Source organism: Girardinichthys multiradiatus, chromosome 2 (genome assembly GCF_021462225.1).
Source record: "Girardinichthys multiradiatus isolate DD_20200921_A chromosome 2, DD_fGirMul_XY1, whole genome shotgun sequence".
NCBI lineage: Eukaryota > Metazoa > Chordata > Actinopteri > Cyprinodontiformes > Goodeidae > Girardinichthys > Girardinichthys multiradiatus.
Genome location: NC_061795.1, coordinates 13,574,684 through 13,598,198, shown reverse-complemented (window position 1 = coordinate 13,598,198; position 23,515 = coordinate 13,574,684). Strand labels below are relative to the sequence as shown.

The 23,515-nt window shown below is 39.3% G+C and overlaps 1 protein-coding gene across 1 annotated transcript; it reads right to left on the bottom strand.

Moving 5' to 3' along the window:
• Positions 1–19: 19 nt before the first annotated feature.
• Positions 20–21,692, bottom strand: LOC124882690 (dynein axonemal intermediate chain 4-like). The gene is made up of 17 exons (XM_047389188.1): positions 21,392–21,692; positions 21,118–21,196; positions 17,903–18,063; positions 16,321–16,439; positions 15,754–15,910; positions 15,521–15,660; positions 15,216–15,362; positions 8,600–8,785; positions 8,197–8,351; positions 7,862–7,948; positions 7,621–7,775; positions 7,346–7,506; positions 5,754–5,872; positions 2,338–2,436; positions 897–1,123; positions 661–814; positions 20–569 (listed from the first exon to the last, which is right to left on the bottom strand). The coding sequence occupies exons 1-17, from the start codon at positions 21,427–21,429 to the stop codon at positions 444–446; spliced, it is 2,310 nt and encodes a 769-aa protein (XP_047245144.1). The 5' UTR covers positions 21,430–21,692; the 3' UTR covers positions 20–443.
• Between the last annotated feature and the right edge of the window lie 1,823 nt (positions 21,693–23,515).

Here is a 23,515-nt window from a genome sequence, read left to right as displayed (position 1 = left end):
TGGTTAAATGAAGATTAAATAAAGTAAAAGACTTCAATATTTATATAATTTATAAGTGGAGTTTATGAAGGGAACATTAAAGCTAAATTCCTGGACATTTTAACATTAAACAAATCTTTTTTTGAGATCCTTTCCATTAACCATATTTTAACATTTGCAGTACCTTAAAATGTTCAAGTCAGTTTTGACCCCCTTGGTTCCTCAAAGTAGACCTACCCTCCTTTAACTGTCACTCTTGATCCATTTTACATAGTCTACTTATTCGGCATGCTGCTTGGTGTGTGTTTTAAGCTGATTCTTAAATTCTTGAGTTTTACATTTTCTCACCAGTTTGTTGGTTTGCAAATAAAGACATACATCCCTTCACAGAACAGGGGATGAAACTGATATTTTGTGCTGTTTGAACAAATTAGTTTTAACACGACATAAACAAAAGTGAGGCTTTAAACGAGATCAAACTCTTCTATGAACATATTTGAAGTGCTAATTAGATTCGGGTTTGGCATGGCAGTTCTTCGGTCGGGAAGGTACCCTGGGACAGTGTGCATGATGTCGTCCAGACTGTTCACCTGAAACAGAGAGCTCAGCTGTTCCTCATATTCTTGCTTAAACATTTTAGACCCTAAACAAAGAGCATGCTTTGCAATAGAAGAACTTTACCTGTTTTTCTTTCCCGTTTCTGAAGCCTTTGAGCTTGTATACCGTCACCTCACCCTCATTGTCCCCAACCAAAATACAATCTGATCCTTTGGCAAACAGCACAGATGTCAGCGTCACACCAGGCGCAGCATGGTGCACGACAGTTGGGAGCAGGCTAAATTAAAAGGTTTGTGTTCAGGTGCAAATCAACTTGAAACAGAACATTAATGAGTCTAAAGAATGTCAGACTGACTCACGTGCTTGAACTCAGGTCCCAGACTTCCACACGCTGTCTGTAGACAGCTGCAAACACCGTAGAGCAGTTTGGGGACCACTTAACGCTATCCACTGGGCTCTGCACTGATGTGAACCTCATCTTGGGGGTTAGGGAGTCCAGCTTCCACAACTGGATGGTCCAGTTTGCAGAGCAGCTGAGGAACACATCTGGACTGAATAGTGACCACTCAACCTGATTTACAGGCGACTGAGAGAGAGGAACAAGTGAAGTTTTAATTTTTTACATCAGCAGTGAAAAGCTAGGAAGCAACATCTACAAGCCTGGAAATCTTGTGTCTACAGCATATCCGGCAGTTGGACCTTCTAGTCTATTTTGCTCCACAGACTCCACAGAGAACACGAGAAAGACAGCAGTGTAGAAACTGTGGATTCATTTCCACCGATATTATCATTGCAATGTTTTCTAGATATATCATTATTGCATGTTTTTTTTTTATATTGTGCACGCTGTGTAAATGACAAGCAGCTATTTCACTGGAGATCCCTAACCATGGTCTTGGCAGGGATGGTTCGGACAGAGGCGGGGCGCTGAGTGGGGCCCGTTTGGGCTCTTTACTGTGCCTCTCCCCACTTTATTGGGCCCCATTCTGCCCTTCAATTTATATTAAATTCAAACATTGGAGATGGAGTTGATTCTGATGTCAGCAAGCAGAGGAATCTCCCACACCCTGATTACAATAACAATTCTAATGTGGGTTGGGCATACACACCTTAATCCACAGTAATGTAGCCATTTTGGGTGGGTGATTAGTCGTTGCTTCTAACCTCCCTAAGGCCTCGCTAGTTGTGATTGCACAGTGCCCTCCCTCCCTCAATACATCTGAGCTCTGGTTGCTGTGATGAGCTTGTGCCTCCCTGGTGGGTGTGGGGCTTCTGGGGAGTTCTCCCTCCTGGCAGTGCAGTCTTGCTGCCAGGTGGGATTTTGCCTGCTCTAGGCGGGGTCTTCCTCCAGGCTTGGCCTACACCAGAAGGGATGCCTGTCGTGTCTGGTTGGGGGGCTTGGTGCCCTGTGTCCCTGCGCCTCTGGCCCTTGGGCTGCTGTTTCTTTGCTTTGCCTCAAGCTTACCTCTTAACTTATATCTGCCTCCAGGTGACAAATTCGCACACAATTTCACAATAAAAGTCCCTTACGATTTTTCATGCCTGTCTACTTTGATGCTGTCTTTGTCATATAATGCAGTCAATTATTAAACAGGGGGACTATCTCAGAATCCTTTTTTTATGGAGCAAAGCTGTCCTGACACAAGTAGCCACAGTGCCGCTGCAGACTGTTTTCTACTTGCAACTAAATGAAGACATTCAGTTGCTTCCATTCACTGCTGATTTTTTTTTAGTTTTACAGAACAAAAAAAATATCTTTGATACTTAAACTTTAAATATCAGACAGTAAAACAGACCTACACTGAGTGTGTTGTATGTGTCGAGAAAATGCTCGCTGTTGGAAAAAGAGCACACGTGCATGCGGCCGTCCCACGTTCCAATCACATAGGTCCCAGTGTCCTGCAGTATAATGCGGAAAAGAGATTTTAAGTTTAAGATTTGTTTCACCATCAAAGTAGAAGAAAGACAAATGTAAAATTTGTTTAAATTGTAATTCACATTCTGCTGATTAAAAGAAATAGAGCTTCTCAAGGTTGATGATGAAAAGAAATGTAGACCTATTTAATCCAGGGAAATCTTTTCTTTATATTGTTCAATTCAATTCAGTTTATTTATATAGCGCCAATTCACAACACATGTTGTCTCAAGGCAATTCACAAAAGTCAGGGACATACATTTCTATTAATCCTAACCACTGAACAGTGCAGTCAGATTCAGTTATTTATTCAAATTGGATAAAAAGTTTTTTTTATCTAAGGAAAACCAGCAGATTGCATCGAGTCAGAGATTTGTAGCATTCACTCCTCCCGGATGAGCATGTAGAGACAGTGGACAGTCACTGGCGTTGACTTTGCAGCAATCCCTCATACTGAGCATGCATGTAGCGACAGTGGAGAGGAAAAACTCCCTTTTAACAGGAAGAAACCTCCAGCAGAACCAGGCTCAGTGTGAGCGGCCATCTGCCACGACCGACTGGGGGTTTGAGAGAACAGAGCAGAGACACAAAAAGAACACAGAAGCACTGATCCAGGAGTACTTTCTTTGGGAAGGAAAAGTAAATGTTAATGGATGTAGCTCCTTTAGTCGTTTCATCTAGAAAGAAAGAACCGATAAACTCTGAGCCAGTTTTCAAGGATACAGTCTGAAAGAGAGCACATAGAGTTAGTTACAGTAAAAGCTCAGTCAATTGCCATGTCTAGGAGAGAGAAAGGGTTAAACACTGAAAGACAGGGCCATGTGGATCATCTGTAGAAGGTGAGCATTAAGCTGTTGCCAGCAGAAGCTTGGACAATGCCCCTCTCCAGAAAGGTGTCACAGGTAGACACAGAGCCAGGCCAGGTGTAGCTTCTAGGAAGAGAAAAGAGAGAACATAAAGTTAAAAACTGAAATAAGAGCAAATAATGCAAAATTGGAGAGTAGTATGAGAATGTAGCGAAGAGGGTGAAAGTTGTCATTATGTCCTCCAGCAACCTAAGCCTATAGCAGCATAACTACAGAAATAGTTTCAGTTTATTTATTTATATAGCGCTTATTTACAACAAAGTCGTCTCAAGGCACCCCACAAAGGGTCCGGAATGGTGCGGGGCCACCGGGGAGGCCAGACCAAACCAACGAGTGCCAGAGCTCGGCCACCCCAGAACGGGCCACGTGTAGGGGCACTAAGTAAAATAATAATCTGATCAAATTTGTCCAACTAGAGCCCACTGATGGCCATTGTTATACCAAAAACCACAAGGATTGGGATACCTCTCTCTGTCAGACTGATTATAACCATTGGAAAAGAGAAGGGGTCATACAGGAAGTAGAAATGGAGGGTGTGTTTGCACCTCAACCATAACTCAGCCGGTTTAGGCTAAACCTGACTCCCCCTTACTCCATCCAACAGGGAGGGAGAAAGGCAGAGGTAAAAGTAAGGAAGATAGCCTAAGCCACTCTAACTATAAGCTTTATCAAAAAGGAAAGATTTAAGCCTAGCCTTAAAAGTAGACAGGGTGTCTGCCTCACGGACCAAAACCGGGAGCTGGTTCCACAGGAGAGGAGCTCGATAACTAAATGATCTGCCTCCCATTCTACTTCTAGAGACTCTAGGAACCACCAGTAAACCTGTAGTCTGAGAACGAAGTTCTCTGTTAGGAACATATGGAACAATTAGATCTCTGATGTATGATGGAGCTAAATCATTAAGGGCTTTATATGTGAGGAGGAGAATTTTAAATTCTATTCTGGATTTAACAGGGAGCCAATGAAGGGAAGCTAAAATAGGAGAAATATGATCTATCTTTTTAATTTTCATCAGAACTCATGCTGCAACATTTTGAATCAGCTGAAGGCTTTTAACTGCATTTTGTGGACAGTAGAGAATTACAATAGTCCAGCCTTGAAGTAACAAATGCATGGACTAGTTTTTCAGCGTCACTCCTGGATCGGATATTTCTAATTTCGGCAATGTTCCGGAGGTGAAAGAAGGAAGTCCTAGAAACCTGTTTAATATGGGATTTAAATGAGATATCCTGGTCAAAAATAACACCAAGGTTTTTTACTTTATTATCAGAGGTCAATTTAATGCCATCCAGGTTAAGTGATTGACTAAGCAGTTTATTTTTTAAAGACTCCGGTCCAAAGACGACAACTTTTGTCTTGTCTGAATTTAGAAGCAACAAATTTAACGTCATCCAAGTTTTTATATCTTCAAGCCATGCTTGTAGTCTATCTAACTGGTTGGGCTCATCAGGATTTATGGATAAGTAAAGCTGAGTATCATCAGCGTAACAGTAAAAATTTATGCTATGCTGCCTAATAATTTTACCTATTGGAAGCATATATATAGTAAAGAGAATTGGCCCAAGTAACCTGTGGTACTCCACAATTAACCCTGGAGTTTAAAGATGATTTATTATTTACATGAACAAACTGGAATCTGTCAGACAGATAAGATTTAAACCAGCCTAGCGCTGTTCCCCTGATCCCTACAGCATATTCCAGCCTTTCTAAGAGAATATTGTGATCGACTGTATTAAATGCAGCACTGAGATCTAAGAGGACAAGTACTACTAGAAAAAACCGTGTAAGACACGGAGAGTCCCCAAACGTTAAATGCAGCAACAGAGAGTATGTGTTTTAACGTGCTTATGAAATTAGAGCAAGTAAGAGATGCCACAGTAGAGAGAAATCAGATCAAACGAGAGAGCCTTCGCACACCAAACAATCCACCGAGTGCAACAGGAAGTGACGAATACGCCTTACCACGCCTTTTCCAGAATAGAAGAAAATATAAGTCTCCACCTGCATTGTTCCAACAATAAAATGTGTTGTTTGCACAAGGTATGGACAAATCAAAAGTGCCACAATTCAATAAATGAAAAAATAAATGACGAAATGATTTCTAGTATCACTAATAACATTTTCAATAAATATACAATAGATGAAGTAATGTATTAAACATGTGATAAATAAAAGATTTATTTATTCATTCAATTATTAAGCTATTTAATTATTTCATAGTTCTGTGCAGCAGAGGTCTAGTTTTAACTGAGTAATTTCACATTTTAATATTTCATCATGTATACTGATAATATTGTGGACAAATATATTATCTTATGAATAAAATAAAACTTTACATAGTTATTGATTTTATTGCGGCACTTTAGTTCCTCGATAATGCTACATCATGCTCCATGTTATCTCGTGATTTTGCTCAATTTCTTGAGCACACTTACTGTTGGGTGGAAGTCAACACAATGAACAGGAGTCCTTGGTAGCAGAACAATGTCACACTTCTCCTGGTTTCCTGCAGGGACCTTTTTGTGATCCTGAATCCTTTTCACTACCATCAGGTCTTAGAAAACATGGGTTTTTTCAAGAAAAGAAAAACAACAGTGTTATGACCACTGAATTAGAGCAGAGCTTTATCAGTTAACTTACATCCCTGAGAGGTGTTTTACCAAGGACATTCCATAAGATTTTCACTTTTGCAGGTTTTCACGTTACGGTAGTTGACTGTGTTGTGTTGTGCTTTGCCCTGCAAGATTTATGCTATTCATTGGTACATCCCCGATGTCTTTAGCCTTTTTTTAAAAGCATTTCCACCAAAAATCCACAAAGACGAGTAGCCTCTGAGCTCATTCATAATCATAAATGGAGATATCACATTCCACACAGCTGTGAGTTTTCAAAATAAAAGCCAGCACCAAGGAACGGAGGTGATCCTGATTTGAAGTTGACTGGTTGAAGGCTTTTTTGTCATTGTGTAACAAAAATACAACTAAATTAAATAGGTATCAGGGGTGCACTTTAAGCACTTAAAACATAAACATCAGACCAAAAACACAACAAATAGTCATACACGTTGTCTTCCAGGAACTGGGCGTGGCAGATTAAGCAGAGACGCCCAGACTTCCCTATCCCCAGACACCTCCTCCAGCTCCACCGGGGGTAAGCTTGAGGCGTTCCTACGCTGGCTGAGAGACATAGTCCCTCCAGTGTGTCCTGGGCCTCCTTCTGGTTGGACGTGCCTGGAACATCTCGCGTGGGAGAGATGCCCGTGCCACCTCAACTGAGTCCTCTCGATGTGGAGGAGCAGCGGCTCTGCTCGGAGCTCCTCCTGGAGGACCGAGCTCCTCACCCTGCAGAGGAGGCACATTTCAGCCGCTTGTATCCGGGATCTCGTTCCTTTGGTCATAACCAAAAGTTCATGCCCGTAGGTGAGGGTTGGAACCTAGACCGACCGTAGTAGTCGGCTCGGTTCTCTGTTCACTACTACGGACTGGCACAGTGTCCTCAATACTGTGCCCGCTGCACCGACCCATCTGTCAATATCCCACTCCATTCTCGCCTCACAGAAAATGGTGGGCTTTCAAAATAAAAGCCAACATCGAAGGACCGAGCTGATCCCAACTTGAAGTTGATCGATTGAAGACTTTGTCATTGTACACAAAATGCAACAAAATTAGCAGTTAAAACTCACGGAAAACATAAAGTTCAGACTAAAAACACAACAAATACATATCTATATTTCTAAATAAAAAGCGCTTGTGCATCAAGCAATTGTTTACAATGAGCAAGGCAGTAATCATATAACTTTTTTGGCTTAATAAAGATATGCTAAAAGTGACAAGTTGTGGAAAGAGGAGTTTACAGTTCTTATGGCTCAAGGATAGGAGCTGTTTACCAGCTTTTTTGTTCTGCTGTTCAGGTTTGTAAGCTTGTATTATGACATATTATTCACATCATGATTTACCCAAACAGAAATGCTATCATCAAATATTGTGATCCTATGCTTTGAAAGTGTAGTCTCTGTAGGGTTAATTACCTATACAGTTGAAACCATTGCTAAGGACAAGCCACTTGGTAATCCTTCCATCTCCTGACACGGACACAAGAATTTCTTCACGTTCTTCCCCTGATAGTTGTAGCTGTTGCTTGGTCCAGATGACCTGCCACACCGGTTGCTGGTGCCTTTTAGAACAGTCACTATAAAATAAAATATTATGGACACTAAAATAAGCAGCTTCTTCACTTTCTATCCTAAAATGTTACCTAAAATGTTGTTTTAATACTCCTCCAGCCACACAGCTTTGTTCTCACCGGCTGTTGGCGATACACGCCATGTGGTTTCCGACCTGAACATTGTAGATGGCCACGGAGCCATCGTACATCCCTACAGCCAGCTGGCTGGGGTTGTTGGCAGAGAAATCCAGGCATGTCACACTGCTATGGCACGGAAAGACTCGCTCTGGCCACTGGGCATGAAACACAAATTTAAATAGTTGAGGGTTTTTTATTTCATCTATTAAAGCTGAATAAAAAAAGGCACATAAAGACACACCGTTAGATTTTTTAGAGACCAGCAGCAAACAAGACCAGGTTTTGGGCTGCCTGAGGCCCAGTCACCAAAGCCTATAGCCAGGACACCCTTATAGAGAATTCATGGCACAAAGGAGTTGTCAATAAAGTGGAAGAAGTTATTTTATCGCTTCAAACAAAAGGATCTTTGCTTTAATTCTAAACAAGTAACTCCTGGCATTTAATAATTCATTATGCTATTAACTAGGTTGGCACTTGGTTAATTAATACAAAAGAATCCACATCATGAAGCTAAAAAAAACAATAAATAATTGTATTGTTGATTTAATTTTCTGCTGTAACTGTGTTGTTTGTTACTGAGTTCTTCTTGTTCCATGTCATGCTGGTGAGGTTGTGTCCTGTGGTGAGGGGACAGGCGAAGGTCCAGAGATATTCCATGGTTGGACTTAAAGTACTGTCTTTGTCCTCCGTACTCTGTATCTCAAAGCTAGGCTTCACTGTACTGTATGGGTCTTAAACAGTCAACATAATTACACTTCATACTGCTTCATGCAACACTATGCCCCACTAGACAAATTAAATGACTTGCAAATTGCTGGAACATTTGAAAAACTAAGAAAATATTTTTTTTTACTTATACTCCTATCTGGAAAGTATTTGAAAACAGGTTACACAACTTTTATTACATGGAACTAAGGAGAGCAGCCACTGGGCACATAAACCAGCAAAGTGTCACTCACACAAGACAGCCTGATCTTACCTTTTAGGACAGGCAGCCCTCTGAAAGCAGCCAACTTAGGCTGAAAAACGTTTAATAGTATGACCCTCTCTGTAACCAACAAGCTGTTCTTGAACGATTCCGACAGCAGGAACTTATCTCTGCCTGGCTCGACTTCTAAACACTCCCCACACGTTTCCATTTCTGCTGAGCTGACGGTACTGCCAGCTGAAAGGAGACACGACAAACCATCCTCATACACCTGACAAAATAGGCTTAATTTAAATGCAACCTACAGAAATGTCAATTTAACAATTTATGTATGTCCTTTATTGCCATCATTATAACTTAGCTAACTTTAATCAATTATATTTGGATTTTATATGAAAGACCAACCCACAGTGCATTTTTGTGAAGGGGGCGGAAAAGGATACATGGTTTACAATTTTTTGTTTTTACATAGAAAAGTCTGAAATGTATGGTGTGCATTTATATTCAGCCCCCCTAAGTCATCCCTTTTCACTGGGTGTTTTGGGATCATTATGGGTTAGCAAATCTAAAGACTTGTATTTTTTGCCCATTCCTCTGTGCAAAGGTCAGGTTCAGTCAGACTTGGATGGAAAGTGTCTGTGAACTAAATTTTAGGTCCAGATTTAGGTTAGGACATTGACTAGGTCATTCTAAAACATATACATGTTTAGATGGAAAGCATTGGCTGAATGTTTATGATTGTTGTCTTGCAGTAGTTGTAGTATTTTGCAGCCTCTAATAAGTTTTTCTTCCAGGAATACCTGTATTAATCTCCATCCGTCTTCACATTAAGTCTGAACAGTGTTCATGTCCCTGCTAAAGAAAACCATCCCCACAGAGTAATGTTGCCACTACCCTGCTTTAACGCAGGGATGTTATGTTCAGGCTAGCACAGAGTGTTTGTTTTCCGCCATTTGGAGCTCCTCCAGAATTACAATGGGTCTCCTGGCTTCTTCTCTGATCAATAACTGATCAATAACAGGCCAGTCAGTTTAGGTGGATGGTCATGTGTCTGCCTAGATTTACAGTTATGCTACTGAACAGTGATCTTTGAGATGTCCAAAGCTAAGAACACTGTTCCACAACTTATCTTTTCAAAAGTGTAGGCTCACACCTAAAGTAGCTAGAGTTGTTTCCATTTTCAAAGCTCGAGACAGACATCGCTTTACTGATTGTAGGCCAGTATCAATCCTTTCCGGTTCTCTAAAATATTACCAAAGTTATTTTTAAAAAAATCGGTTCTACTTTTTTGTAGAGAAACATGACTTAGTGAAAGATAGTCAGTATGGTTTCAGAAACAACAGATCGACAGCCTTGGTACTGATTGATTTGATGGAAGTAACACAATCCATGGACTATAAAAAGTATGCATTTAGGAAAGCATATGACACAGTCAGTTTTTATATATCAATGAGGTAAATGGAGAAGAATTATTTTCTAGTATTCTCTTCTGGCTATAAACAATACTTTTAAGAAATGAAACGATACAAATGTGGTGTACCTCAAAGGTCAAAATATGTATACTAATGACATACTGTATGCAGCATTTTAGAGATGTCAAAATTTGTGTTTTTTGTAGATCACACAAGAATCTTAAATTTGAATAAAATGTATTTCATGCTGGAAATCATGAGAGAAATAAATAGGTTAAAGTAAATATTGAATGAATGTATGAATGAGTATGTGCGTGGTTGTTTGTGTGTTGCCCTGCGATAGGCTGGTGACCTGTCCAGGGTGGAGATAGGCACCAGCTCCCCCGCGACCCACTATGGAATAAGCGGTAGAAAATGACTGACTGACTAAATATTGATATTCTAAACAAAGAAACAGTAAACCAAATTAATTTCCTTGATGTGGTGTTAAACCACAGAATCTGATGGAAACCACACATGAACTATGTTTTGAGGAAAGACATCACAGACCATTGATGTTCTAGTGAAAACAAGACTGAAAAATAAATATATAAAATGTACATTTATTTTGGGGAAACAAGCAAATATGTTAAAGAAAAGACTCATCAGATTAATAAATCCTGCAGGATCTAAAGAGCACACACATTAACTCACTTTGTTTTCAAAACCTGTAAAATTTTAGCATCTGATTCCTTTTAAAACAATAGAAATAATATTTAAATCGACAAAACATTTTTACATAAACATTTACATAAAACACAGAAATTGATTTCAGAGCTAGATGGGGGGTATATCTGAAGAGGGGAACTGAATTTAAAAAAATGTGTGTCAGGACAACTTAAAAATTATGCTTTTCATTTTCAGGGAATCTATAACTATAGATATATAATATAGATCAAGGAACACACAGGTGGATTTTGTTTACTGATCAGAAGACTAGTTGCACTAGATTTCATTTTGGGATATCAGAGGATACGGGGATGAATATATATGCACACCGCACTTTTTAGATGTTTATTAGTAAAAAATAAACTTTTAAAACCATTTCCTTCCACTTCACAAATATGCGCTAGTGTCAGTCAGTCATTTTCTATACCGCTTCTTCCATAGTGGGTCGCAGGGAAGCTGGTGCCTATCTCCAGCAGTCTACGGGCAAGAGGCGGGGTATGTGTTAGTGTGTCTTATTTAATAACATAAATACCTCTACAATATATTGATGTTTTTGGTTGTTACATAACAAAATGTGAAAACATTCAAGGAGTATAAATACTTTGGCAATGCCCTTGAAATACTGTAGCTACATTCACCCCACAGCAACAGATTGGGGTAGTTGACAACTCCAGGTCTGCTGTTACAAAAGCTTTCCCAAAGGTGGCAGCAGGGGGACAATTTTTTTAAATTATCTTGTGCCGTTATTGCTGTATTTAAATTAATTACATAGAAAGTTATTGATACTTTAAGTGCAATGTAATTTTAAATTATTTCGCCATATTTTTATTTTTTAATGTACTTACACAAATGAGGCAATTTCCATGCCCAAACATGGACATACAGGTTAATGTATACACAGCACAAGATGGAGGATATTTTATTTCTTGTCTGAGGTAACACAGTCATTAAAAATCTGAGTTGTACAGACTTTGCTTTGTGTTTGAGGCACACCACTGTATTATTCAGCAGAGAGCATCCTTGTTTTCCAGTACAATTCAGTTTCATTTATTCTCTCACAGCACTATAAGGCCTAATATTTCTTCACACGTTTTCACATGAGACCCACCATTTCAAATTCATGGTAAAAAAATGAAATTAGCGTTTGTCCAAATAAAATCAAGAGCAAGCAATCAGCAGATCACAAAAACAAATACATAATTTTTGTGTTTCTAATATCTATATCAGTTTCAAGGAAGTGACCATAAAATTGTACCATAACGATTCAATTATTTTCTTAAACTTGACAACCTTGGAATCATTGAATGGTTCTTTGCTGCCGTCCTGGGCTATCATTAAGTAACAGCAGGCAAGCTGGATAATAGCCAGGGTGCCAACACAGTTTGTATGAAAGTTAGAATATTACGTAAGACTAATTAAAAGGATTTTTAATGCAAAACTGTTTGCCTACTGAAAGGAATTTCTATGAACTGTAAAGTTTATGCATTCAAAACTTGGTGTGGGTTTCTTTTGCAAGCATCAGTGCATCAGTGAGCAGTGGCATGGAGGCAATCAGTCTTTGGCACTGCTGAGGTTGCTTTAACAGTGGTATTCAGCTCGTCTGCATTGTTGACTCTGGTGTCTCCTACCTTCCCCTTTCCAATACCACACAGATTCCCTATGAGGTTTAGTTTTAAGAGAGCTTTCTGGCCAATCAAGCACACTGATACCATGGTCATTAAAGCAGCTATTGGTACATTTGCCATTGCGATTAGGTACCAAGTCCTGCTAGAATATTACACACTGGACAAATGTCAGATAGAATGGTTTTACAAATCCTCACTGAATGTGGAAACTTCACACTGGACCTCAAGCACCTTTGATTCTTTGCATCTTCACTCTTCTTCCAGCCCGGATCTCAATTTCCAAATAAATATAAGTTTACTTAAATGGTTTGAACTTATATAGCACTTTTCCAGTCCACTCAAAGCACTTTATACTAGAGCCACAATCACAATCACTAACACATTTATCAGTAGGTGAAGGGCCTTGCCCAGGGACATATTGACATATGGCAGGAGGAAGCAGGAATCAAACCCACCACCTTCTGTTTGAAAGACAACTACTCTTCCCACTGAGCCACAGTCACCTCTACTTCAATACAGGTCCTTCTCAAAATATTAGCATATTGTGATAAAGTTCATTATTTTCCATAATGTCATGATGAAAATTTAACATTCATATATTTTAGATTCATTGCACACTAACTGAAATATTTCAGGTCTTTTATTGTCTTAATACGGATGATTTTGGCATACAGCTCATGAAAACCCAAAATTCCTATCTCACAAAATTAGCATATTTCACCCGACCAATAAAAGAAAAGTGTTTTTAATACAAAAAACGTCAACCTTCAAATAATCATGTACAGTTATGCACTCAATACTTGGTCGGGAATCCTTTTGCAGAAATGACTGCTTCAATGCGGCATGGCATGGAGGCAATCAGCCTGTGGCACTGCTGAGGTCTTATGGAGGCCCAGGATGCTTCGATAGCGGCCTTTAGCTCATCCAGAGTGTTGGGTCTTGAGTCTCTCAACGTTCTCTTCACAATATCCCACAGATTCTCTATGGGGTTCAGGTCAGGAGAGTTGGCAGGCCAATTGAGCACAGTGATACCATGGTCAGTAAACCATTTACCAGTGGTTTTAGCACTGTGAGCAGGTGCCAGGTTGTGCTGAAAAATGAAATCTTCATCTCCATAAAGCTTTTCAGCAGATGGAAGCATGAAGTGCTCCAAAATCTCCTGATAGCTAGCTGCATTGACCCTGCCCTTGATAAAACACAGTGGACCAACACCAGCAGCTGACACGGCACCCCAGACCATCACTGACTGTGGGTACTTGACACTGGACTTCTGGCATTTTGGCATTTCCTTCTCCCCAGTCTTCCTCCAGACTCTGGCACCTTGATTTCCGAATGACATGCCGAATTTGCTTTTATCCAAAAAAAGTACTTTGGACCACTGAGCAACAGTCCAGTGCTGCTTCTCTGTAGCCCAGGTCAGGCGCTTCTGCCGCTGTTTCTGGTTCAAAAATGGCTTGACCTGGGGAATGCGGCACCTGTAGCCCATTTCCTGCACACGCCTGTGCACGGTGGCTCTGGATGTTTCTACTCCAGACTCAGTCCACTGCTTCCGCAGGTCCCCCAAGGTCTGGAATCGGCCCTTCTCCACAATCTTCCTCAGGGTCCGGTCACCTCTTTTCGTTGTGCAGCTTTTTCTGCCACACTTTTTCCTTCCCACAGACTTCCCACTGAGGTGCCTTGATACAGCACTCTGGGAACAGCCTATTCGTTCAGAAATTTCTTTCTGTGTCTTACCCTCTTGCTTGAGGGTGTCAATAGTGGCCTTCTGGACAGCAGTCAGGTCGGCAGTCTTACCCATGATTGGGGTTTTGAGTGATGAACCAGGCTGGGAGTTTTAAAGGCCTCGGGAATCTTTTGCAGGTGTTTAGAGTTAACTCGTTTATTCAGATGATTAGGTTCATAGCTCGTTTAGAGACCCTTTTAATGATATGCTAATGTTGTGAGATAGGAATTTTGGGTTTTCATGAGCTGTATGCCAAAATCATCCGTATTAAGACAATAAAAGACCTGAAATATTTCAGTTAGTGTGCAATGAATCTAAAATATATGAATGTTAAATTTTCATCATGACATTATGGAAAATAATGAACTTTATCACAATATGCTAATATTTTGAGAAGGACCTGTATAAGGAGAGAAATCTGAACCACTGGAGAACAATCCTATTGTTTTTTTTTTTTTTCCTAAGCCCAGATAAGATGCTTCGGACATTGTCTCTGGTTGAGAAGCAGCTTCATACAAGAAGACCACAAGGTATTGTTCTGGTTATGTCTGTGTGAGGTGACTCTTGAAGCACTGACTGCAGCTGTTGTCCACACCTTGTGAATCGACATTCCTTCCCAATACTCTCAAGGCTTCTGTTGTCCCTGCTGCTAGACCACCTTTTCCTACTGCACTTTTTCCTTCCTCAGTTTCCATTGATATGCTTGGATCCAGCACTCAGTGAACAACCATCTTCTTTCGCTATTACTTTTTATGGCTTAACCTCCTTTAGATGTCAGTGCCTGCTAGACAACTGTCATGACAGCAGTCTTCTCTATGACTGTGTAGGCCACAACAGAACATTTCTATATTAAAAATCCCCTTTATTGGGCTTATGTCATATTTTCATCTCTGAGAAACTTTTTTTTTCCATTAGCTGTAATCTATGGGGAGATAGGCACCAGTTTCCCTGCGACCCACTATGGAATAAGCGGTAGAAAATGACTGACTGACTATAATCTATGGTCATCAAAATGAACAGCAATTATAGCTTGAAATGTATCACCCTGTGTGTGATGAATGTACTACTGAGTTTCACTTTTGGAGTTAAGTTAAAACCCAAAAACATTTTAAAGGCATTTATTTTTTTAATGCAAATGTAAATGCCTAGATGGTGACATAACAAGAAAAAGTAACCCTGATTTTCACTGATACTGTTACCTGTGTCCCCACTCATAGTCCTCTCTGTTTTGTCTTGCTCTTTTTTGGTGCTAACAAAACAATCCTCCTGATCGGCTTTCTGGGTTTCCCTGGTTTCCTTTGGCTCACAAAAAGAATCATACATGTCCCAGACGGTAGCGGTTGTGCCTGTGAGTGTGAAAGAAGCACATTTTCACTTAGTAAATGTTTAGAACCAAGCATCCGTTTGATCTAGATCTTCCAAGAAATCAATAGTTTATGAAAAGTTAAAAACACCCTCTTCTGAAATCTACTGTGATCAGGATTATGTATAGATTAACTCTCACCTTCATTGATACTGCTGTTCCTGTTGGCCTGGGTGTGCTTGTTTTTAGGTTCTCCAACAAATGTCTGACTTGATCGCTCTAAATAATTATCATCGTCCATTCTATTCTTACAACACTCAGCATAGTGGATGTTTCTCTGTCTGTAACAAAAGAGCAGAAAAAAAATGTTGCCTCACAAGCTCCACTATCTTTATCAGCTGAGGTATTCAAAATTGTAGTTTATATTCACGTACTTAAGTGTTTCTGCATCCTCAGCATCCTCTGAGATAAGGGTGGGGGAAAGGTCTAGCAGCGAAAACATGTGTGTCTCAGTAAGAATGACATTAAATCCCTGATACATATTGTCCTCTGGCATCTCTGCTTTCAAACTCTGTCTTCTCACTGGAACCTCTGAAAGTAAGGGGAATACAAAATAGATGGTTGGATGGATGGATAGATGGATGGATGGATAAACTCAGATTCAATACTTTTCCAGACTGTGCATGAACCAGGAAGCTATTATGATTTGAATTATATTGAACAATGCTGACACATATTTCTGATCAACAAATGTAATCTGGAGTCAGACTAAGATATTTCTGCTTTCATCACTTGGAAAAAATATACAGAGAAAAGCTGATTTTGTTATGTATTTTTTAACAGAATGTATGTCCAAATTTAAGGCAACGACACCAAATCTGATGTCACCTACTTGTCTCGAAGACACTATTTGAAGTTAATGAAGGTATCTGTATATCCTGACCACATCCTTGAAACAGGGCATTCATTTAATATGTTATACAAAAAAAAGTTTTAGTAACCACTGTGAGCAGGACGAGTAGGATCAACGTCCAGAGTAAAGCTTTCTTCGGTTTTATTGCTCCTTGAGAGTAAACCAGATTCCATTTCGGACATGCTGAAGAATGAGCTGCAAAACAATCTGCAATTCACACAAACATAAATGGTATAAATAATGGAATATTTTTGCATAGCAATTTTATTTTGTTCCTAAATATGCTGCACTCCCTACACATTGGTTGGTAAAGATGAGTGAAAGCTTTACAATAAATTATTATTTTATTATAGAAACATAATTTAACAATAAAATGTTGAGAAAAAGCTAAACTTCTATTAGAGTATATCTATTTAATGGGGGGAAAAAAGTAGAATGTAAGGAAATAATTATTTTTTAAAAACTACAGTAGCACACTTTTTTGCACTTTGAACAAATATCGTCAACAGTTTTCTCAACGAAAAAAGTAAATGGAAGGGCCATAGATAGACAAATATACAAAGACATAAATAATTGTAATTAATGGTTCATTTTGAATCTTGTGGGTGTATTAAAGAATTTTAAAGGGCCTAAAATGATTTTATGACTTATTATTAGACACCCTAAACTTACTAACTTAAATATGGCAGAATATCTGTGATCCAATGGGCCTGTAATGATGTGTGGCTGTGAAAGAGGACACAGGTGCAGGCAGCAGCGTAGGATGAACAAAACAATAAAAAATGAATTAATTTAATAAATGAAAACTTACAAGAGGGCACAAGGAAAAACTAGCGAGGAACTAGGGCAGAGTTACAGGAAATATTGGATGATCCAAAGACCTTAAATATTGAGGGAGATTTGGAGATAGATACTGGATGAAGGTGTGAGACAATAAGGGGAAAAGTGGAGCAGCTCAGAGTAAAATCAGAAAGCTGAGGGAAGGATACTAATGAACACAGCAGTGGAGAAGAGATACACAGAAACACAGGAAATCTAATAGAGATAACACAAGTATGAACTAAGAAACTAATACACAAACAAATGAAATACAGTGGCAACAACTGCAGAAAATAATCAACAGCGAAGTGAAGAAAACAGACACAGAAGAAACCCAAAAACCAAAAGATCACAACATGGGCTGTTTTTATTTTTTAAAGGACACAAGACTTTTTTCTTTTTTGGAAAATGAAGAGAGACTGTACAAAGAGGAAGGATCACAGATTTATCTCTGTATGCTCCTGTCTTATGAAATGTTATAGAAGGCTAAGTGCTGACCTACTGCCAAAAGAGTGTGTGCAAAGTATGAACAGCAGAGATGCCATTTACTGTTGCAACAATTATTGTTTGCGTTTATTTTTTCATATTTTTATTTGTTCCATTTATTTATATTGAAAAGAAAAGAAAAAAATATATATTTAGTGAGAGCAAAGTGCACCGGAGTCAAATTTCTTTTTTGTGTGCACGAACTAGACAGTAAAGCTGATTCTGATTTCCCCACCAAATATTTGTACTCTAATAAAAGACAGTGACATTATGCTACTACAATGAGATATTAATGTATTTAAGGTATTTAAAACATCTTTCTCAGGCCAATAAATGTGGTGTGCATGAATGTTGTCATCTGGTACCTGGACGAAGCCACATCTGTGACTGCAGAGGACTTGAAACGATTTGATCCTGTGTTGAAAATGATATCCAGACATGATGTCTTTTTTTGGGATTCTGGATCTTCAGGTGGTGTAAAACCCAGGGGCAAAGGAAAAGCACCTATCCCTTGAGCATCCAACCCCTGTCGAGATAGTTCGCATAGCAAAACACTTGTACTACAGGTCCTTCTCAAAATATTAGCATATTGTGATGAAGTTCATTATTTTCCATAATGTCATGATGAAAATTTAACATTCATATATTTTAGATTCATTGCACACTAACTGAAATATTTCAGGTCTTTTATTGTCTTAATACGGATGATTTTGGCATACAGCTCATGAAAACCCAAAATTCCTATCTCACAAAATTAGCATATTTCATCCGACCAATAAAAGAAAAGTGTTTTTAATACAAAAAACGTCAACCTTCAAATAATCATGTACAGTTATGGACTCAATACTTGGTTGGGAATCCTTTTGAAGAAATGACTGCTTCAATGCGGCGTGGCATGGAGGCAATCAGCCTGTGGCACTGCTGAGGTCTTATGGAGGCCCAGGATGCTTCGATAGCGGCCTTTAGCTCATCCAGAGTGTTGGGTCTTGAGTCTCTCAACGTTCTCTTCACAATATCCCACAGATTCTCTATGGGGTTCAGGTCAGGAGAGTTGGCCGGCCAATTGAGCACAGTGATACCATGGTCATTTACCAGTGGTTTTGGCACTGTGAGCAGGTGCCAGGTCGTGCTGAAAAATGAAATCTTCATCTCCATAAAGCTTTTAAGCAGATAGAAGCATGAAGTGCTCCAAAATCTCCCGATAGCTAGCTGCATTGACCCTGCCCTTGATAAAACACAGTGGACCAACACCAGCAGCTGACACGGCACCCCAGACCATCACTGACTGTGGATACTTGACACTGGACTTCTGGTATTTTGGCATTTCCTTCTCCCCAGTCTTCCTCCAGACTCTGGCACCTTGATTTCCGAATGACATGCAGAATTTGCTTTCATCCGAAAAAAGTACTTTGGACCACTGAGCAACAGTCCAGTGCTGCTTCTCTGTAGCCCAGGTCAGGCGCTTCTACCGCTGTTTCTGGTTCAAAAGTGGCTTGACCTGGGGAATGCGGCACCTGTAGCCCATTTCCTGCACACGCCTGTGCACGGTGGCTCTGGATGTTTCTACTCCAGACTCAGTCCACTGCTTCCGCAGGTCCCCTAAGGTCTGGAATCGGCCCTTCTCCAAAATCTTCCTCAGGGTCCGGTCACCTCTTCTCGTTGTGCAGCGTTTTCTGCCACACTTTTTCCTTCCCACAGACTTCCCACTGAGGTGCCTTGATACAGCACTCTGGGAACAGCCTATTCGTTCAGAAATTTCTTTCTGTGTCTTACCCTCTTGCTTGAGGGTGTCAATAGTGGCCTTCTGGACAGCAGTCAGGTCGGCAGTCTTACCCATGATTGGGGTTTTGAGTGATGAACCAGGCTGGGAGTTTTAAAGGCCTCAGGAATCTTTTGCAGGTGTTTAGAGTTAACTCGTTGATTCAGATGATTAGGTTCATAGCTCGTTTAGAGACCCTTTTAATGATATGCTAATTTTGTGAGATAGGAATTTTGGGTTTTCATGAGCTGTATGCCAAAATCATCCGTATTAAGACAATAAAAGACCTGAAATATTTCAGTTAGTGTGCAATGAATCTAAAATATATGAATGTTAAATTTTCATCATGACATTATGGAAAATAATTAACTTTATCACAATATGCTAATATTTTGAGAAGGACCTGTATTTGATAAACAGGAGTGTATAGCTTTCATCTAAAGGCTTTAGACAGTTTGTAAATTGAGCTCACTAGTGTAGCTAAGTCTTTTTAGGTTAATCTACTTTTTTAGTAATAGTTCTACACTTGTTAAAGGTCATACAAACATTTCTTTAAATAATTGACAGCTTTTAACGTAAGTTTATTTGTAGTATAATAAACTTTTACTGGCCACTTTATTAGGTAAGCCCTGTTAGTACCAGGCTGGACCTCTTTGCCTTCACAACTGCTTCAGTTCTTTGCACATATTCATCAAGATGTAGAAAACAGTTCTTAGAGATTTCGGTTCATATTAAAATGATAGCACAGCAGGTTGCTGCAGATTTGCCTGATACACATCCATGATGCAAATCACCCATCCCATCATGGCCACCAACAGCCTAAACCATTGATGTAGGATGATGGATCCATGCTTTAAGGATTATGACCAAATCTGATCCTACCAGCTAATAAATTCAGGCTTATCGGACCAGGCAGCAACTTTCCAATCTGTTATTGTCCAATTTTGGTGACACCTTTGGGAATTGTAAGCTCAGTTCTTGTTCTTAGCTGACTTGTGTGGTCTCCTCTAGCTGTAGGCCATCTGTTTCAACGTCAGTTCAGTCAATTTAAAAATACTTTATTAATCCCAAAGGGAAATTAAATGTTGTTGTAGCTCATTTTATGCAGGTTTCTTCAATGAGCCATTGTAGATGCTGATGGGTGTGGGCAGGAGGGATCTCCTGTAGAGGTCTGTCCTACAGCAGATCTGAAGAAGCCTCTGGCTGAAGACACTCTTTTTCTATAACAGTCTCATTCAGAGATGGTGTTCAACATAGTTTTGCTGTGACAAACGGTTATTTGAGCTTTGTTGGCATTCTATCATCTGGAACCAGTTCCTTTCCCCCTCTGATCTCTGACATCAACAGGACATCTTCCACACAACTGCCACTCATAGGATATTTTGTCTTTTTGGGGTCATTCTCTGTACTCCCAAAAGATGGCTCTGGATGAAAATAAAAGGAGCTCGGTAGTTTCTGAAATACTCAGACAAATCTGTCTGACCCAATTCCCCTTTCATCTCCATTCTAATGCTCATTGTGAACTTCATCGCGTCGTGTTTATTACATCTAGATGTCTAATTGTACTGAGTTTCTGTATTATGAATGGCTAATTTCCTATTTCAGTTAACTTGCAATGGAATAGATTGTAACTACAAAAGTGTCCGATGAGTGTAGGCCTCGGTTTCAATTGATATAAATATGTTCACTTCTTTGTGTACCAGCGTCAAACGGGACAGCTATGAGTTATCAAACTATTATTATCAAAACTATTTTGACATAGATGCCGTTGGCATTTCTTTTGGGCGGATAATGATAAAGTGAAGAGTTAAGCTTGCATACCTGAAACTTCATTTTTTGTTTTGAACCCTGGATGCCTTTACACTCTGCTGATCCGAAGCTATTCATCGTGTCAACTGATCTAAAAGAAAGCAAAACAAACACAAATTTAGGCTTATTTCATCTTAAAACACAATGTAGTTAGCTAGTGTAGTCAGCTAAAGACTGTGTAGTAAGCTAATCTATTTAGCTACCATTAGCTCTGGATTTCTCCAAAGAAAACATTAATTACAGTATATAATAATAGTATTAAAGTAAATTCGTCTTTAAAACTTACGAATAAGGCCGTAGAGTTGTCTTCTTCTCTTTTTCCATCACTGTAGGTTCGTAACTGCGAGCAACTCTTGATCTTTAATCATGCGTGAAGCTGAAGTTCGCCTCTAATTCCCATCTTCCGGTTTGGCACTCAAGTAAAAGGCTGTTTCACAGCTTTTAGGAAACTTTGACAGCATATTTCTCTGGACTACGTTTGACCGACTGTAGTCCAAAATCTGAAATACATCTAAAGATGCTAAAATCTGTATTGAATTTGTTTGAACAAACGGACTCAAATCTTAACTAACGTCAAAGTCTCCATAGCAACCACAGAATCCTTCTGCTAATGGAAGTTAATAGATTGACTCAAAGAAGTCTGCTTTAAAATGTCTGAAGTAAAAACGTTGAGGCAGTATATAAATTATTGTAACTGTACTACTACTAATAATAATAATAATAATAATAATAATAATAATAATAAAACTAATGACTTGTTTAAAACGTCTGTATTGCAAAAAAACCTAAGAATTTCTAATAGTTACCCAAAAAATACCTCTTCAATTTTACCCTGAGCAATTCCAATCAGGTTTGTGGAAAAGTTTAAATATTTTCTTGAATTTTGCATATATCAGAACATGCACGAGATTAATAAAGTATTTTTGAATTGAATTAGGTAGTCACTTAAAATGGTTTTTCAATAGTCTTGAAGGACTTCCCAGAGGTAGTAATGAAACTAAAGCCAAACCATTTAATAAGAAACCATGTCCAAACTTTTGACTTGTACTGTATATGCAAGTATGAACACAATGGGAGTGTCCGGCCATCTTACCTCTATGGAAGGAGAGGGGTTCTGTGTCCGAGAGACGCACGTTTTCCTGCAAAAATCTGCATACTGACACTGGTTGAAGCTGGTAATGGAGTGTCCATAAACAAAAGCTGTATCAAAATAGAATAAAATGCTTCTCACCAAGGAAGAAGCCATTCCTCCGAGTAGTCAAGCAGTGCAAAAAAAAAAAAAAAGGCTCCACTTATATAGTGTACATATATACAATATCTGTTTTCAAATATGATTAAATTCTGCAGTGAGGTTTACATGCAACAAAAACATAATTATGTCCTGTCGGCTCATTTAACTTTTTTTTGTTTTGCATGTCCACATTCCTGAGAGCTGTGAAAAGACAATTCAAAAGGAACAATTTAGGAATTGATCTCCAGACAGCTTTGTCAAGGACCAGCAGCTTCCATGTGCTCTTCCACTACAACATGTGCTGCCCCAGTCTCAAGATTTTAAACACAGATCACCTCTGCATAAATGTTATTGGTCATCATATTGTGGATGAGTAACGTTATATCACAAAATATGCTTTGCAGAGGGTTGCGTCAGGAAAGGTATTCCCCATAAAACTTTTGCCAAATCTACAATGCAAGTCAAGAACATGTTCTCCATTATGGATTGGTTGGTTAACAACAACCACCATTGGTGTTTTTGACCAACAGGGTACTGGTGGGAAATTAGCTACTTTTGGTCAGCAAAGAAGAGGAGGAAGACGTGTTCATAGGCAGAGAGACAAGAGCTAAGACAAGAGTTTAGAGTAGGGACTTTAAATGTTGGAACTATGACAGCAAAAGCCAGAAAGTTGCTTGAAATGATTTAGAGGAGGACATACTGTGTGTTCAGAAGCTCAAGTAGAAAGATAGCAAGGCTTGAAGCTTAGGAGCAGGGTTCGAGTTGTTCTACTATAGTGTGGATGGGAAGAGAAATTGTGTAGAAATTATCTTGAAGTTTATTAGGAATGTTCTGGAGGTGAAACGATTGTCAGGTAGGCTGCTGTTGTAGAACAATTTGTTTTTACCAAGACAGAGACCGATGATTGTCACTCAGAATCAGCTTTATTATAATCTTGCAAGAGAGAAGGATTTTTTACAGCATTGGAGATGCGCTCAGTAGTGCTGCCAAATCGTTCTGACTTGACAAAGCAAAGGTTCTCCTTATAAGCTACAACAGTTTTCAAGGTAACTCTCATGAGACCCAGAGAGACGAGGTCCCAGACATAATCTTAACAGTGTGGCATACATATTATCTCACACAAATGCAAGGAGAAGGCTGAGAAGCCATTACTCTAAGACTATATAAGAGACGAATTGA